At 38.4% G+C, this 17,573-nt stretch overlaps 1 protein-coding gene across 3 annotated transcripts in view; it reads left to right on the plus strand.

Annotated features, from left to right (window-relative positions):
- Positions 1-17,573, plus strand: part of CNOT10 (CCR4-NOT transcription complex subunit 10) — a 58,488-nt gene that overhangs the window by 22,676 nt on the left and 18,239 nt on the right. For 2 of the 3 annotated variants that reach the window (XM_019984947.2, XM_070777310.1), the window contains exons 8-13: positions 1,182-1,299; positions 3,737-3,886; positions 5,654-5,856; positions 8,991-9,112; positions 10,905-11,081; positions 12,511-12,591. In XM_019984947.2, the coding sequence (XP_019840506.1) occupies positions 1,182-1,299; positions 3,737-3,886; positions 5,654-5,856; positions 8,991-9,112; positions 10,905-11,081; positions 12,511-12,591 (851 nt within the window). The remainder of the gene's footprint in view (positions 1-1,181; positions 1,300-3,736; positions 3,887-5,653; positions 5,857-8,990; positions 9,113-10,904; positions 11,082-12,510; positions 12,592-17,573) is intronic. The other variant, XM_070777312.1, reaches the window with a different exon arrangement.

Here is a 17,573-nt window from a genome sequence, read left to right on the forward strand (position 1 = left end):
GTGTCCATAATTTATTACAGTGTTTTTCTCACTTAAAACTATAACAAGCGTTTCCCCCTTAGTATATAGCTGTCCAGAATTCTGTGAGTGGTTTATCACAATTAACTTAACATTTACTGTTATTAGATATGGTAGTATTTTTTTTAGATTATACCCAAAACATTTATTAAAGGTAAATAATTTGATTGTTGCCCAAACCTGCCCCTTCCACAGGATCTTTGGCTCGACAGTACCTTCAGTTTGATTGGTGCTAGAGTATTTTGAGTTAAAAATACCCTTTCCTTTCCCTCCGCTCCAACCCTGCACTGTTAAGTAGCCTTAAGACAGTAAAGAGATACTTTTAGGAAAACTGTAAATTAAAAGTGTGAAGTCATAAAGAGATACAGTTTATAGTAGGAAAAGTTCAGGAAAGTTGACTCTAGAAATCTCAGGCAGGATCCAAATTAGCCACTGGGTCAGTTTCAAGGGATTTCAGACCTGAGGGGTAGACTTGAGGCTATTATCAAGTCTTTTCGGGGAGAAAAGACATGATTCCCTTTCTTAAAGGATGCTATCATCAAAGGGAAAAGATGAACAGGGAAATAAATCATTGTTAGTCATACCCACATCAGGGAAAACTTCAGGAGCAAGTTTGAGGAGAAGCGAAAGATGGTCTGTGATCCAAAACACGATTATTCTGTTGTTGAAATAATCACTGTTGAAAACAGGCATTCTGTTAGGAAATTTTTCCATCCATAAAATGACACCTTTTTCCCCTTACTTGGAAAAGCATTTAATTATTTGTACTTTGAGTTCTAATGAAGGTGTATTTGTGTCCTAGAAGATAAGAGAGATCACCAGTCTATAATAATCATTAAGATGAAGGATCTAGTTCTGTTAAATTGGCTTTCAGTTAATAGTATAATAGATGAAGACAGTTTGCAGACTATATTCTTATTCATATATGTTGTATGTGTTTTTTTAGGTAGACATTTAATAATTCAGGTTGTAAAGTGCTGCCTGCCAGGTTTCATTGTTTTAGATTGTGAAAACAATAGGAAAGCCAGAGACTGTAGTTTTCATGACCTTGACTTAACGTGGTTTGGTTTTGCTGTTAACCGCATGCCAGTGCAGTGGTGTGATTATGATCTCGCATTAGGTGTGTGAGAACAAATTGTAAGAAACTTGTGTTTTCTTTACAGTCTGCACCTTCCCTGTTTCTTAAAAGCAATTTTGAGTACTTACGAGGCAATTATCGAAAAGCTGTGAAACTGTTGAATAGTTCAAACATTGCCGAGCATCCAGGATTCATGAAAACAGGTAAAAGAAAATTGTGACGTGTTGGTGTTTTCTTCCTGATCCTTCTGTGCCTTGCTGCTTTTTGTTCTACGCCTAGACTGCTATTCCAAGTGATTTTTTAAATGAAAATATTTTTTATTTCTGCTGCAGAAAATTCCTAGAATTTTCTTTCATTACTTGTTTCCATTTTAAAAGATGCCTCACTTCTGCTCCTTGTCTTTCACCTCAGGCACTCTTTCGGTCGTTCTGGTTTTAATACCAGCTTAGAAATTGTGTCCAAGGCATAAGGACTTTGGGAATGCGCTCATTTCCCAAATGAAATGACAGTGGTTTTACTTTTTCCCTTCTCTCCCATAAAAGCAGTGATATTATGAAATGTTTTTTAGACTATTATATCGAAAATATTTTTATAAATCAGGAATTTACTTATTGCTATGTATTCTTTCCTCTATTTGGAAAGCCTTAACAAATTGCTTAATATTAATAGTAAAATGAAAGGTAAAATTTGCAGCTCTCATTTAAGTTCATGTCATTGCTGTTTTATGGAGAAGGAGGAATAAAATCGGTTTATTCAAGAAATAAGGTTAAACTAGTGAAAATACTTTGGACTAAGTTCAGAACGCAAAAGATGAATAAATATTTGTTTCATCTGACATCCTGTTTAGACCAGTGCACAAAACACACATGTAAACACACTCAAACCTCCCCGTGTTCACCCCTTCAGTTCAGTGGAGTCATAAAGGAAAGAAAAAGGCAGTGTTTTCCATTACAGTTCTCTCAGGTACTCTGCTTATTCTGAGTACCCATGTCTAATTCTGCTAAATTTTTACTTTTCATGTTTTTATTGTCGTAATTTCCCCTCAGAGACCCTCTAACACCCAAACTGAAATGGTCTCTCAGACTAAAAAGATAATATACATTGCAGAAATTTTACCTAGGATTGTCTTGACACTGATTTCAGAATTGATGTTGTCAGTCTTTAAAATGGAGCCAGACATGTAGTTGACTAGTCAACACTTATAATCTAATAGGAAAGATTTTATATATAGTTGTATACTTTATGTATTGATATTTTTCATTGTATTTATTTTAAAATCTTTGCCATATATAAAATTCAGTGTTTGCTGCTAATAAAGTAGGCCTATTAGAGAAGATTTGGGAATAGAATTTTTCTTAATTGTTCATAATGCCACCCACGAGAAACAACCTCCTTTAAGACATACTTCTTACTCTTTTTTTCTTCAGCCTAGCTTTTTTCTTCCTTAAATATTATTGCTGCTTAATTTTAAGGTAAAATTTAAATTTAAATTAAAAATAAGTTAACTTTAAAGCAAAATGAAGCCAGCCTTCCGTTTTTAGCATTAAGCATTGAATGAGTATTCTGATTATTAATTTTATCAGTCTAGTTTGGTGTTTTATATCATTGAGGAAAAGACGGACTGTCAGCAAATTGTTTAGGAATGTTTGGGAAACCATTTAGAAAAAGAGAACTAAAGCTTGGGTTGCTTTCATTACACCAAAATAAAATCCAGACACATGCAGGATTAAAATGTAAAAATAAAATCATAAAGACAACAAAAGAAAACTTGGATGACTGTCTTATTTTTGTGGTGAAGAAGCCTTGATTAAACATTATCCAAAATCTCAGAACCGTACAGTTTAGAAAAGATGACTAAGTTTGACCACATAAAAATGTGAAACTTTTTATGATTAAAAACATAAGCACACACATACACACACTCTAACCAACTCACAAGACAGACGACAAGCTGGCTGCGGGGGAGTCATGGAAACACACGGGACAGAAGGTTTCTATAATGTACACGCTGGCAGGTAACCAACGGGAACACATCTGTAACCGGGTCTTTTAAAGGGATTAAGAGCTAGGAAGAGGCAAGTGTACAGGATAAGAAATACAAACGCCCGACTCACACAGGAAGGTAGATGCTCTGCCATCATCGTATTTAAAGGAGTGTGAATGGAAAGAAGAGTGAAGCCAAGGTTGAGCAAAACAAAGCAGGATTTTACACGTTCCATTTACATGTTCTTAAATACACTTCTGTCGCTTCTATAACTTGCTGCTTTCCTCCCAGAACTGTTGTGTGGATGCAGTTCATACTTATTACGTTACTAATAAATACTTCTTGTCTTCTGCATTTTTGTATCATTTGCCTGTGGTTATTAAAAATGAAGTCAGAAAAAGATAAACAGGCTAACAAAATCAGTATGCTTAAAAAAAAAATTAATATGCTAAATTTACTTATCACTTTTAATAAGGGATTTTAAGAGAAAGGAGGTTACAGAATTTTCAGATGTTTTCCTAAATTTCGAATGCCTTGTAAACTGTTCTCTAGTGTCTGAGTGAATATAGAATTTACTCAGGCCCCAAAAGCCTGATTCTTGTAGGATGTGTATCAGCAGTAAAATTTGTTTGTGGATAAATTTGTGTTTTTCTCAGGTGAATGCTTGCGCTGCATGTTCTGGAATAATCTTGGTTGTATCCATTTTGCCATGAGCAAGCACAATTTGGGAATTTTCTACTTTAAAAAGGCTCTACAGGAGAATGACAACGTCTGTGCCCAGCTCAGTGCAGGCAGCACTGATCCAGGTGAGCCCGCGGACGGGAGCCAGTTTGTGTTTCACTGCTCGAGGAAAGCATGATTTCAGAGAGCAAGTATCTGATTAAAATGCACGGCATGTGTCCTTACATACACATGATCCCACCCCAGAAATTGACTCTGGAGTTTTAGTAGATATTGCTACTTTGTGTAGCAAGGTGTTAGGGATAATAATCAAAAAAGTTTAAATTACATTCAAATTTGTGGATTTGAAATAACAGTAATCTCATGTGGTAATGTTATAAAGCAAAGTGTTTTCCTAAGATTTCTTAACTCTGCCAAACTAGTTTGTTTTTTTGTTTGTGGTTTTTTGGGTTTTTTTTATTCATTTTGGCTGCTCCAGGTCTGACTTGCAGCACTCAGGATCTTCTTCCTTGCAGCATGAGGCATCTCTTTAGTTGAGGCATGCAGGATCTAGTTCCCTGACCAGGGATCAAACCCAGACCCCCCTACCTTGGAAGCATGAGGTCTTAGCCACTAGACCACCAGGGAAGTCCCTAAACTAGTTTTATTCTAGCCTTTTTTTTTTCTTCAGGGGGTTTCATATGTGATACTGTTGGCAGCACCTGACAATCTTTAAGCAAATTTATGAAGTTTATTCCTTTATATTCTTAGTATATGGATCCTTGATCTGAAATCCTTAAAATCAGGTAATTGTGTAGCTTAAAGACTATTTAGTTGATGAAAAACATATCCAAAAAATCACACATAGTCTCTCTCTGTCCTTTTTTTTGGCCACACCACACGGCTTGTGGGATCTTAGTTCCTCGACCAGGGATCAAACCTGGGCCCCAGCAGTGAAAGCGCCAAGTCCTAACCACTGGACTGCCAGGGAATCCCTCCTCTCGTTTTCTTACGGCCTATGAAAGGAGAAGAGGGAGGCAGGGGAGAAGATAGTTAGATAGCATCACCGCCTCAATAGATGTGAATTTGAACAAACTCCAGGAGGTAGTGAAGGCCAGGGAAGCCTAGCATGCTGCAGTCCATGGGGCCACCAAGAGTCAGACGCAACTTAGTGACTGAACAGCAGCAATGAAACTTAGAATAAGTGAATGAACACTAGTCATTGTAGGTATAGGAAATTTTTGTTTCCATAGTAAAGTTCCCTAAAACCCTAACATTAGCTGAATACTTCTGGTTAAGAAAATACATGCTGATAAAATGACTGTGATGTGCTTAGTCCCTCAGTCTTATCCAACTCTTTGCAACCCCGTGGACTCTAGCCCATCAGGCTCCTCTGTCCATGAGATTCTCCAGGCAAGAATACCGGAGTAGCTTGCTATGCGCTTCTCCAGAGGATCTTCCCAACTCAGGGATCAAACCCAGGTCTCCCGCATCGTACGGGGATTCTCTACCATCTGAGCCACCAGGGAAGCCTAGCTGAACTGAAAGTGAAGAGGAGGGGCATCTTCTTACAGGTGCTCAGAGTGTGGAGAGGTAGTGTAAGGTTCATTGGAGTGAGAGAGGGTCCTGTCTCGGTCTCTGCCTTCCTGGAACATTGTTGCCTGAGGAGCTGGCACGTGAGAAGACACATCTCTGGCTCCATGAGCACAGACAACTGAGATGCCTCTGGAGGATATTTATTGGGTCGGGGGTGGAGATCATCATTGTGGTGGGAGGTGTTTACACCTTCAGATTGAGGATTGGGCTCCTCGGTGTCAGATGAGGTAGTGGTTGAGTACTTAGTGAAGAAATGTTTTCAGTGGAGCTGCTATTTTAAATCTAATAATTTGTTCTCATCTGCTTTTTATCATCAGGCAAAAAATTCTCAGGAAGACCTATGTGTACATTACTAACCAACAAGAGGTATGAGTTGCTGTATAACTGTGGGATTCAGCTGCTTCACATTGGAAGGCCGCTCGCTGCATTTGAGTGTCTGATTGAAGCGGTTCAGGTTTATCACGCAAACCCCCGCCTCTGGCTGCGGCTGGCTGAATGCTGCATTGCTGCTAATAAGGGAGTGAGTCTCTATCTTTTTGAACCCCCACCCCCACTTGCTGCCCCCCTCCCCTTGCTGACTCTCAGGGACTTTGTAAAGATAGTCTTCTGTTCCTTATCAGTTGGACAGAATTTAGTTTCGTGAAGTCATGTTTTCACTTTCTGGCTCTTGGTGAGAATGACCACATGTGTCAGCAGTCACGGTGAAAAGTTGAAGCCGTTCAGAAGGTCGTATCTGTTGCACCAGTGGTCTGCTAGCTGCCAGGGCAGGGGCCACGCCGTAAGCTGGCGTGAAAGTGCTGTATGCACCCGGAGATTAAACGGGGACTGCTGATAACACTGCGAGTGTGGAAAGAACCGTGTTACACTGTGTCCTCCAGTGCCCGCACGTTTCCTTCTGATTCAGTAGGTGGTGTGGAGTTAGTGGATTACCAGGCTTTTTCTCTCTGACACGTGTCCATCCACAGGGGTTATGAGAAATAGACCAGTTTACACTAGCGTCCGTACCTAGATTATCGCCAAACAGCGGGTGACAAAAGCCTTTTGGATCTCAGGTCGGGGAGGGGTCAGTGGGAGGTGGGGGAAAGACAGGTAGTATCAGATTCACCAGCTGTCTGTACCACCCCGTCTCCTAGCCACCCCCGCCCTTGCTAGGCTCTAGGGGGTATGGCATCCAGAGGTTTTGCCTGGCATGTCTGCCATGGGGAACAGCACTTCCTGAAAAGCAGCTACAGGAACTAAAGGGATTAAAGAGGTGTGTCTGCCTGGCACTTGTCACACTTGATACAAACAGTTTGATTTGAGTTTGCTACTACTGGGGGTGAGTGTTGTCTTTGAAAGGCTTTAGTGGGTTATTTCATTGTACTTTTCCTTCGTATCAAGAGATAGCTTTCTTAATGGGTAATTCTTAAATTAACTGATAAACAATTCTAGGTATAATTTGTTGTTTTTTTTTTAAACAAAAGGGATCTCTAGAAATTGCTTATTCTCTTTAATGAGATGAATTTAATTAGTGTTGGAGGCTCTAGTGAGGTTTAATTGTTTTCTTTTAAAATGACTTATTTTTAGAAATGGTGCTTTTAGGATTGTCTGTCTTCTATGGATTTCATGAGTTTTTTTTTTTTTCTCTCCTGTTTTCTTCTAGAAAATTGTAAATTTGGAAAAAAAAAAAAAGAAAATTGTAAATTTGTAAATTTTTTAAAAAATAGCAAAAATGATTTGGTTGTGAAAACCTGGTAGATACCAGAACACTCACAATCCTGTGCTATTAACAGGAAATTTGCCATAAATAATTATCTATCTTTGCACTTCTCCTCCATCTAGAACCTGAGGTAAAATGAGCCCCAAAATACTCTTGAGTAACATGAGAGAGGAAAATCCCAACAGGAGAAATTATAAACTCCAAATAAAAATGTGCAACATTTCTTTTAATTTACTCAGGACAGAAGGAATGCTGGACAAAGCTTTACTTTCTGAAAATACACTTCTTTACAATAAGCAGTAACCTGGTGACACCAAGGAGGTGATTCATCCTCATGATCAGTGCACGCTGTTGCAGACCTCTTTTGGCAGATGCAGGGTTTTTGTTTACCTGAGCAATGTATAGTATATATAAGAAAATATTTACTAAATAAAAAATACAGACTCAATTAGAGTATTTAAGAGAAGACTACTTAAAAAAAATCACCACATGCCGTTTACTTTTCTGGATATGTGCCATTTATTTTTCTGAGTTCTGAAAATTACTTCTTGAGTGTGGTTACTGCCAAGCCACTCTAAAATTATGACTGTTTTAATCACATAATATTTTACATAAAGACCGTTCTGGCACACTCTCTGGCTGTTGGTGTCCTATTGACTCCGTGGTCTGTTTTGTGGATTTTTAGTCCCATCCAGATCTAGCCATCTGATCAGCTTCTACAGCCTTAAGGATCAGGGAAGAGAGTATGGACAAGCTGTTGAAAGTTTTTATCACCCCTGCGAGGAAAAGAGGTCAGAAGAGAAGGCCTTCTAATCGTGGTTCAGAACATCTACCCTGTCTTTATTTTTCACTAGTATTCCTTAGCTGCCACCTCAATAAAAAAAAATTAGTTCCAGTCACTCAGTCACTTTTATGGTATTTTTGATATGTCATGTAATTGTTTCTATAATGAAGATACATGTAAATCCTTGCTTTGTTAAAAAGTCACATGTATATGGAGGTAGAATCATGAGAAAGTTGTATTAGGGAGCAAGAAGTAACAGCACAGAAACAGTGCGTTGAGAGGTGGACTTTCTGTAGGGCAGAGTTTATCTCTGCGAGTTCATGTGAGTTGTCACCAGTCTGTCCCTGTATGTGAGAACCTGCAGGACTTTATAAAATGCAGGTAAATCAGAGACTTAGCATGAAGGGGGGGGGGGACGATAAAGGAAGTTGACACCACCAAGCTCCTGTGTTGAGATTATGTATCATAGTGAAATATCCTAAAATATCTCTATATGAGCTAGTAGCTTTTACTATTTTCAGTTTAATGTTTACAGGACTGTAGGATTTTAATTTCCTTGAAGGTAAGAATTGTGCCTACGATAAATTTTGACATATGTAGCTTGTTTGTGTATATATTTTTGATGCTGTAATTAATACTTGCAGTTAAGAAGGGAGAGATGTGTGTTTTAGTAAATGGACCTGCTTCCCTTCTCTCATTCACTGTGATTCTGTGGCTCTTACTTTCTTTAAGAAAGAAAACGCCCATAGTGCCCGTCATATCCAGCATGGTGCCTAGGGCACAGACTGGTCCAAATAAATCATTCTGAATAAACACTTGAGTCATTCTTTTTAAATAACATTCTTTTTTCATATTCTTCTCCATTATAGTTTTTTGTAGGATATTGAATATAGTTCTCTCTGCTGTACAGTCGCACCTTGTTCCTTGAGTCACTCTTGAATTGCTCTATGCCTCAGATTTATCTCAGAGCTTATGTAATAAAGTGCAGTGTATGCCACCGACTTTCAGCCTCATGTACTCTTCTCTTCATTGCCAAACATTTATCACCCCGAACTCCACACTGATGGATCTTAAGAAGGTTCTTAGAGTAATTGTGAAAGGTCCTGGGTTATTTTTCATACCTCATCTTACAATTCCATTAAATTAATTAGAAATGATTTGTGTTTTGTAGACTTCTGAACAAGAAACAAAAGGTCTTCCAAGTAAAAAAGGAATTGTACAGTCTATTGTTGGTCAAGGCTATCATCGTAAAATAGTTCTGGCATCACAGTCCATCCAGAATACTGTTTATAAGTAAGTATTTTGCCAAGAGAAAGTGTATATGTTTAATACTATTTCATAATAGTGTTATTTATTTAAAAATATGGTTGGAAATCACCTCATAGGAGGAGCCACTTTGTAACTAGATTTTATTGCTGCTTCAGCAAATAGACTGCTGTACACAGGTCAGCGGCGAATGTTATTTCATACATGATTTTGGTTTATTATATCCATGGGTGTTGAGGTTGTTGCCCTAAGAAACCCTGGTCTATTCAGTGCCATTATCCAGAATGTCCAGAAGAGGGCATCTTGTTGTTTCCTTGTTATATAGTTGATCATTGATGCTTTTCATTTAGTTATTATTTTCTCATAGTCCCAAAAGCTAATTCCTTAGTACTAGGAGAAAAAAGTACTATTATATATATATCAACAGAGGTAATATAAAGCTGTCTCATGTAGAACAGGTTTTCAACTGAACAACTTTTAAATATGACCAACTTTATCTCTTACAAAGATTCCAATTTGGAGTTGCTACTATTTCTAAAGTAGTAGGCTTTGTAAAAAAATTTCTGCTTTTCTCTTCTGTCCAAAGTAAAATTGTTCAGTGCGGTTTAAAAGTTTTCCCAAAGTTTCAAAAATGTATCTGGCACACAATAATTTGCTCTTTATTTCAACAGTAATATAGATTTCTTTCAAAGACAAGTTAAAGCATCACTTCCCTACCATTTTAAAATTGTTACACCTTTTCCCTTTTTTCTCCCTAATAAAGCTGATTCAGCTTGATATATAAAGCCAACAGAAAATTATATAAAATCTCAACAAAGTTATAAGACTGGTAACATTACTTTTTCACAAGGTAACTGTAAGTAAGATATTTTTAAAAGCAAACGTCAACCAAAACAAAGCTCAGATGTGAAAATCTACTTTTTCCCTTCTTTTCCGTTCTGATTGTATCTGTCCTGGCCTTCACTACAGTTCTTATTGTCTGTAACTCCTTTATTAGATTAACACTGACATTGCAGGTATCCGTCAGGTTGTCCCCGAGGTCCCATTCCAGTAGAAACAGCGTCGTGTATAATGTATATACTTGGAATCTTTTACTTATACTTTACATCGTATATACAGACATACCTCCCTGTACTGCACTCGGCTATTTCTATGTTGCACTTGCAGATGTTGCTTTTTTTTTTTTTCTTACAAATTGAAGGTTTGTGACAGCCCTAAGTGGAGCAAGTATGTTGGTGCCATTTTTCCAGTAATAGCTCTTCACTGTGTAATCTCTGTGTCACATTTTGGTAATTCTTGGCACATTCTCAGACTTTTTCGTCATTATTTACACTTCCTCAGACTTTTTCGTCATTATTTGATATGGTGATCAGTGATCATTGATGGTACTTTTGCAAGAAGATTTTGACTCGCTAAAGGGTCGTGATAGTTAACATTTAACAATTAATATTTCTTAAGATATGTACATTGGCTATTTTTTTTAGACATCATGTTGTTGCAAACTTAATAGACCACAGCATAGTGTAGGCATTCCTTGTATATCCAGTGGGAAACCAAAAAATTTTTGTGTGACTTATTTTATTGTGATACTGTCTTTATTGTGGTGGTCTGGAACCGAACCCATGATGTCCCCAAGGTACTCCTCTATGATATTTAGGCCTTGGACTCTAGCATTCTCTCATAACTGCTTGTATTACCATTTCTGCCTGTCCGAGGGCAAAGCCTTTATTATTTAGTTACACTGGTTTTATTTCTGATAATAGGGAAGTCTTATTTATGGTTGTCGTTTTGTTAGCTGACTTGGGTTTGTTCTTTTCAGTGATGGACAGTCTTCAGCCATTCCTGTAGCCAGTATGGAGTTTGCAGCCATTTGTCTCCGAAATGCCTTGCTGCTGTTACCTGAAGACCAGCAAGATCCGAAGCAGGAAAATGGATCTAAAAACAGTAATCAGTTAGGCGGCAACGCGGAGAGCGGTGAGAGCAGCGATGCTTGCAGGTATCCCGACCGCTTCGACCTCCCTCGGCCAGGTCTGCGGGGCTTCGTTAGTCAGCTTTGTCCAGTAGATGAGTTCCTAAAATCTGCAGCCAGAATTTCCAAAGTTTTCTGTTTTGAGTGATAGGAAGTATGAATGTATAAGTATTTCTGGGAAATTCCCTGGCGGCCTAGTGGATTCCACGCTTTCACTGTAGAGGCCTGGGTTTAGTCCATGGTTGGGGAACTAAGATCCCACAAGCCACGCAGCATGGCCAAATGTATATACAAATATATATATTTTTTTCTTTCTCTACAAGAGAAAAAAAAGGTGAAGGCCAAATGAGGAGAGAATCTTGAAAAAGAAAAGTAGAAAGTAAGCTTTTCACTGCCATGAGGAATCATTGCAAGAAATCTGTTGCTGTCAGAGATGGCTTTTTTAAAAAAAAACCTTTACTAAAATAAATACTTAAATCCCTAAAACTTCTCTTTTCTTATTATTTTCTGCCTTTTCTCTTAACATACTAAAGTTAACCACTGACCTTCAGGATATTTCTGTATATTTCTGATTTTCTACATTAAAGGAAATATTATGCCAATCTATAGAAATTGGGGGTCTTCCCAGGTGACTCAGTGGTAAAGAATCAACACAGGGTCAATCCCTGGATTGGGAAGATCCTCTGGAGTAGGGAATGGCTACCCACTCCGGTATTCTTGCCTGGAAAATTCCATGGAGACAGAAGCATGGCGGGCTACAGTCCATGGGGTTGCAAAGAGTCAGACATGACTGACTGACTAAGCACCGAGTGCACAGAAATTGGGAGAATTCTATCTCCTAATAAAACAAACACTATTATATGTAAAGAGCTCTTTTTTACATATGGCACCTTTAAACTCGAGTCTTCCATCTCAGCATCTTTTCTAAGATGCTAAAAATATAATGTTTATTATAGAAAATTTGAAATAAAAATTTTGGAATTTTTTTCCCTCAATCAAGGGGTTATGCGTTACTGTAGTTGGTAAAAGACAACTAGAAGAATGAGAAATTTGTAAAAATACTGGAATGGTTTCCTTTGTATAGTAGAGATATTGTTTTCTGTTACAGATTTTTTAGAGCGGTAGGGAAAAGAAGCTAATACATGGTATAGCTTTTTTTTTTTTTAATTTCTTGGCTGCACCGTGGAGCATGTGGGATCCCAGTTCCCCAACCAGGGATCGAACCTGTGTCCCCTGCATTGGAAACACAGAGTCTTAACCACTGGACCACTAGAAAAGTCCCTGTGCTACAGCTTTAACATGTTAGTGATACTGCATTACCAAGTATTTTTCAGTTTGATTCTTTTACACTTTTTTCATTAAAAAATTGCATGAGAGTGGGGATAGGGAGATGAAACTTTATCAATATATTTGATTATTTGTGCTCTTCATAATTAGGACTCTATCTTTATTTTAGCAGTAAAAGCCACGATGGAGACAAATGCATTCCAGCTCCACCTTCTTCCCCATTGAGAAAACAGGAGTTAGAAAACTTAAAGTGAGTATCTAAACAAAATTAGCATTGCATTGGTCCTTTATTTTGTTAATATTATGAATTGCATTGATTAAGTGTCAGATATTAAACCAACCTTTCAGTCTTGTGATTTAAGCCTACTAGGCAGGATGTATTTACTACCTTTTTAATAAACTGTTGGATTGAGTCTTTTTGTGAGGAGTGTTTGCTCCCATGCTCACAAGGAAAGGTGGTCCATGCCCTTCATTCCTGTAGATGTCTTGTTTAGGTGTTAGTTTCAGGGTTATGCTGAACATATGAATGAGTTGGAAAGTACTTCCTCTGTTTTCTGAAAGAGTTTATCTAATCTAGGTGTTGTTCCTTCCTCAGATGATTGATAGAATTCACCAGTAAAACCATCTGGGCTAGGGTCTTTGTGGGAAAGGTTGAATAGTGAATTGAAGTTCTTCGGTAGTTAAGTGCTATTCAGATTTTCTCTGTCTATCTCTATCAGTTTGGGTAAGTTATGTTATTGCCTATGTAGATTTACAAACCCCATTATATTTGCTTTGAACAGTCATGTATATGTTAAAAGAAACAGAGCAGTCTTTTATGTCTGACTACATGAGTACCATTTCCTGATGATTCTCATTTTTATAGAAAATCATTTCCCTTCAATCTGAAGATCTCCCATCAGTTTTTCCTAAGGTTTTATGTTGTTTTGTTTTCCTTTTTAAATCTAAAGTTGTCTTCATTTCCTCTTCATTCTTGGAGGATGTTTTCATTGCATAAAAGTGTTTTAGGTCTTGTTCTGTTTTCAGTCGGCTTTTCCGAGACGGCACCGCATCGTCTCTAGCCGCCGGTGTCTGACTTCAGCCGCTGTGTTACAGGTGCCATTTTCCTGTCCCCGTGGATTGTCTGTGTTTCGTTCAGCAGTTACACTATGATGGATCTAAGTGGGCTTTTCTTTGGTTTTAACCTCCCTTGGTGTTAGCTGACTTTCTTAAGTCTATAAATTTATCTTTCAACAAATTTGGGATGTTTTTGACCATTGTCTTTTCATGTTTTGGAAATAGGGTTAATGGTTCAGCATCTCTTAAGAATGATTTCAATAATAGGACTGCAAATTAAAATGGAAAGAAAGAGCCATCATTGCTTATGTTTTCACCTACTAAGTTGCAAAAAGTGACAAGAGTACAGTTGAGACGTTTCTGTATTGCCAGTAGCATTGTAAAGTTTTGGAAAGCATTTCATTTAATCACATTCTTTCCAACAAGCATTAGTGCTGATCTGTGCTAGCTGCAGGGGAATCAGAGGTAAAAGAAAAGGCACTGCTCTCAGTAGCAGATGGCAAACACTTAGGAGAAAACGGCATTACTTAGTAGGCTAGTTACCAGGTGGTGGGATTTGGGGCGTGTCCTTTCTTCTTGTGATAATTTGATCACCCTAATAAGTGGGGAATGACTTCACATTATAATTTTACATTTCTTTCAATCCAAGGTGCTCAATCTGATGCCAAAGTTTATTGATCACCTATATTACTTTTACTGTGAACCTCCTGTTGGTAGGATTTACTGTTTTATTAAGGAAATTGATCTTTATCATTTGTCTTATAACACTGTTTCTGATATTTAGTTATAAAACAGTTTCATGTATTAAGTATCATATTTATCAATGTTCTTTACTTTGTTCCCCCATTTTGTGCGGTGTTTAGAAAGGCCTTCTTGCCTCCAAGATTTAAAGAATAATTTAGCCACATTTTTCTAGCACTTTTTGTTACACTGTCACAACCACCAATCTAAATTTTTGTTTTATCTAGAATTTATTTTATATAAGCTTAATAATGTAAGGCTCTCTCCATGTTTCATGTAATTTCTCATAATATATTTGATTAGTTTCATTTACCTTTCCAAATAAAGCTTTGGACAGAGCTATAAAATGCTAAGATTTGTGTCTAAATAGTTTACAGTTACATTTTTATAAAATAATGTATATATGTGTCTGCATGATAAAAGTCTGGAGGGATCTGTGTCAGAACCTTCATAGTGGTGGGATAACTGATGATTTTTATTTTGTTACTGGAATATCTGTTTCTTCCAACTTTTAAAACATGAAGTTACTCCATTAATCTTAATGAATCTCTTTGGAGGAAAGACTGGCCATGTGCCCTTTTCTGGTCGTGTATCATCAGATCAGTGTGTTGATGGCATGGCATCGTTGTCAGCGAGCTCAGGGCTCCAGGCACCCTGTTCAACACAGCAACAGCTTTTTTTTTTGTCTGCGCCGGGGCTTTGTCGCTGCCCGTGGGCCTTCCCTGGTTGCAGCGAGCAGAGACTACAGGCTAGTTGTGGCGTCTGGGCTTCTCTTGTGGAGCACAGGCTCAGTAGTTGTGGCGGACAGACTTAGTCACCCAGACCAGGGGTCGAACCCACATTCCCTGCCTTAGCAGGCGGATTCGTAATCACTGAACCACCAAGGAAGTCCAGACAACAGCTTTTTATCTCTTTATTCTGTCAAATTCCCACTTTGCAGTAATATAACCTCTCTTTCCTGGGTTATATATATGTGTAAATTCCCACTGTATCTTATTTTTGGGAAGAAAGCATTAATCTTCTGATTATATGAGGAAAATCTAAACTCTCAAATTTAGTTAGAAATAAGTTGGTCATTTAAGGTTTTAAAAGCAGCGTTTTTGTTTTTAACTTAAAGATAATTAAATTTTTTTCCCCAAGGTTTTATTTAAATTTTCTTGAATTCTTATTTCCTATATGAGTCAGAAGATAGCAAGAAAATAAAAAATACTATGACAAATAACTGGCGAAACAATGACAAAATATACAAAAGAATATAGCTATGGAGTGAAATAAAATGAAATAAAAAAAAAATCAAATTCCAACCATATAGCTAAAATAAACTCACTATGTTGGATTTTTGTCCTGAGTGGAAATGTGAAAAAACAAAGCAAATTAAGTAAAGCTAATCTAGGTTTGGTATAAAGTGAGCTGATGTAAAGGGATGGATTGTAAATTTCAGCCAAGGCTACATTTGGGAAAACGCTTTAAATTTGCCCCAGAAATGCACAGTTTCCCCCAGGACGCCTACTGTTTGCTACAGACGTCTCTGTCTGTGGGGCCACCACACTTCACGTGCACCTCAGGGCTCCTCTGTCGTTAGTAGGTTACTCTGTAGGGTGAAGAGTCCAAGTACCGTAGAGGCCCTGCAGTGTAAAGTGAATCTTAGCCAGTCTCGGGCTGCTTTCCCTCCTGTTGGGCGGCAGCTGACCAGCTTCCTCTGTGTCCTTCCAGTGAGATTTCTCATTACCATCCCAGCATATATATATATGGATTTTTACACTACAGCCATAGCCTTCCACACTGCTCTGTACCTTACTTTTCGCATTACAATGTGTCTGTAGAGATAGTTTGTATCAGTATAGAGCTCGGTTTCATTCTTTCTAATGGGTGCATTAGACTTCCCTGGTGGCTCAGACAGTAAAGCGTCTGCCTACAATGCGGGAGACCTGGGTTCAATCCCTGGGTCAGGAAGATCCTCTGGAGAAGGATATGGCAACCTACTCCAGTACTTTTGCCTAGAAAACCCCATGGGTGGAGGAGCCTGGTAGGCTACAGTCCTTGGGGTTGCAAAGAGTCGGACACGACTGAGCGACTTTACTTTCACTTTCACTAATGGGTGCATGCTGCTGCTGCTAAGTCGCTTCAGTCGTGTCTGACTCTGTGCGACCCCATAGACGGCGGCCCACCAGGCTCCTCCGTCCCTGGGATTTCCAGGCAAGAACACTGGAGTGGATTGCCATTTCCTTCACTAATGCATGAAAGGGAAAAGTGAAAGTGAAGTCGCTCAGTCGTGTCCGACTCTTCTCGACCCCATGGTCTGCAGCCTACCAGGCTCCTCCGTCCATGGGATTTTCCAGGCAAGAGTCCTGGAGTGGGGTGCCATTGCCTTCTCCAGTGGGTGCATACAATTGCATTATATGGATATGACTATTTAATGTTGATTTATAGTTACAGTGTTGTCAGTTTTTGCTGTTATAAATAATGCTGCGGTGATTTATCATTGTACACATTTAAGGGGAATCCTTTATGATGAATATTTGCAGCAATATTTGAGTTGGATTTAATTTTTCAAGTTTATTTGAATGAGTGCTGATCTTAGGATTGCTTTATGTGTGCATGTAATTTAAGATGTTTCTGCTTCCACACTGGTTGAACAGCTACCGAGTTGTGTAATTTAAATTTACCTTCTGTAAGTGGCACTATAAAACAGAAGGGTATGTGCAGGGTGGCATTCATCCTCTCAGAGAGTGTTGTGCCTTTGACAACTGTTTGCTTTCCACACATTCTAGCAGGAGGATTGGTGGTTTTCAGAGAGAAAAAAAAAATTACTTCCCTATTTTTGTGGAAAGGGACAGAGGGTCTCCACAGGGAATTCCATCATCATAAAGTGAGGTAAGATGGGTTTGCTGATACATACTAACCTTTTTTTCTTATGGAGCAGATGGGAGAAGGGAAATGGAACAAGATGGAAGGAGCCTTAGGGTAGATTTCTAAAAAGAACCGCTGGGCAGGACAGTAGTAACCATAATGTGGAGACAAATGGTGTGGGGGAAGGAGTCATAAAAGATTTGTGTCGTAATTTTCAAAGCTATAAAAGCTCCCAGCATAGTTGGGTGTGTTAGAGGGCAGTTCTGTGGCAGGAGCCAGCTGTCTTCTGCAGAAAGGAGGAGCCTGAGCACATTGGTTCTCCTTTGAGATCCTAGAATTGTCAGAGATTTTATCTGTTTCTAACCTGAATTCATTTATACGATTGGAAACGTGTATGAGGAGTGCATAGTTTAGTTTTTATGGACTGTTATATTTGACCCCTCTATGCTCTAATACCCAAGACACCAATGCAAAACCTCACTTCCTCTTTTCCAGCATAACTAATACGCAGTAAATTATCATGACGGTTCTAATGACCACTTCTTACTGTATGGATTCAGACAGAGCTTCTTGACTAGTTTCCTT

Source organism: Bos indicus, chromosome 22, assembly GCF_029378745.1.
Source record: "Bos indicus isolate NIAB-ARS_2022 breed Sahiwal x Tharparkar chromosome 22, NIAB-ARS_B.indTharparkar_mat_pri_1.0, whole genome shotgun sequence".
Lineage (NCBI taxonomy): Eukaryota > Metazoa > Chordata > Mammalia > Artiodactyla > Bovidae > Bos > Bos indicus.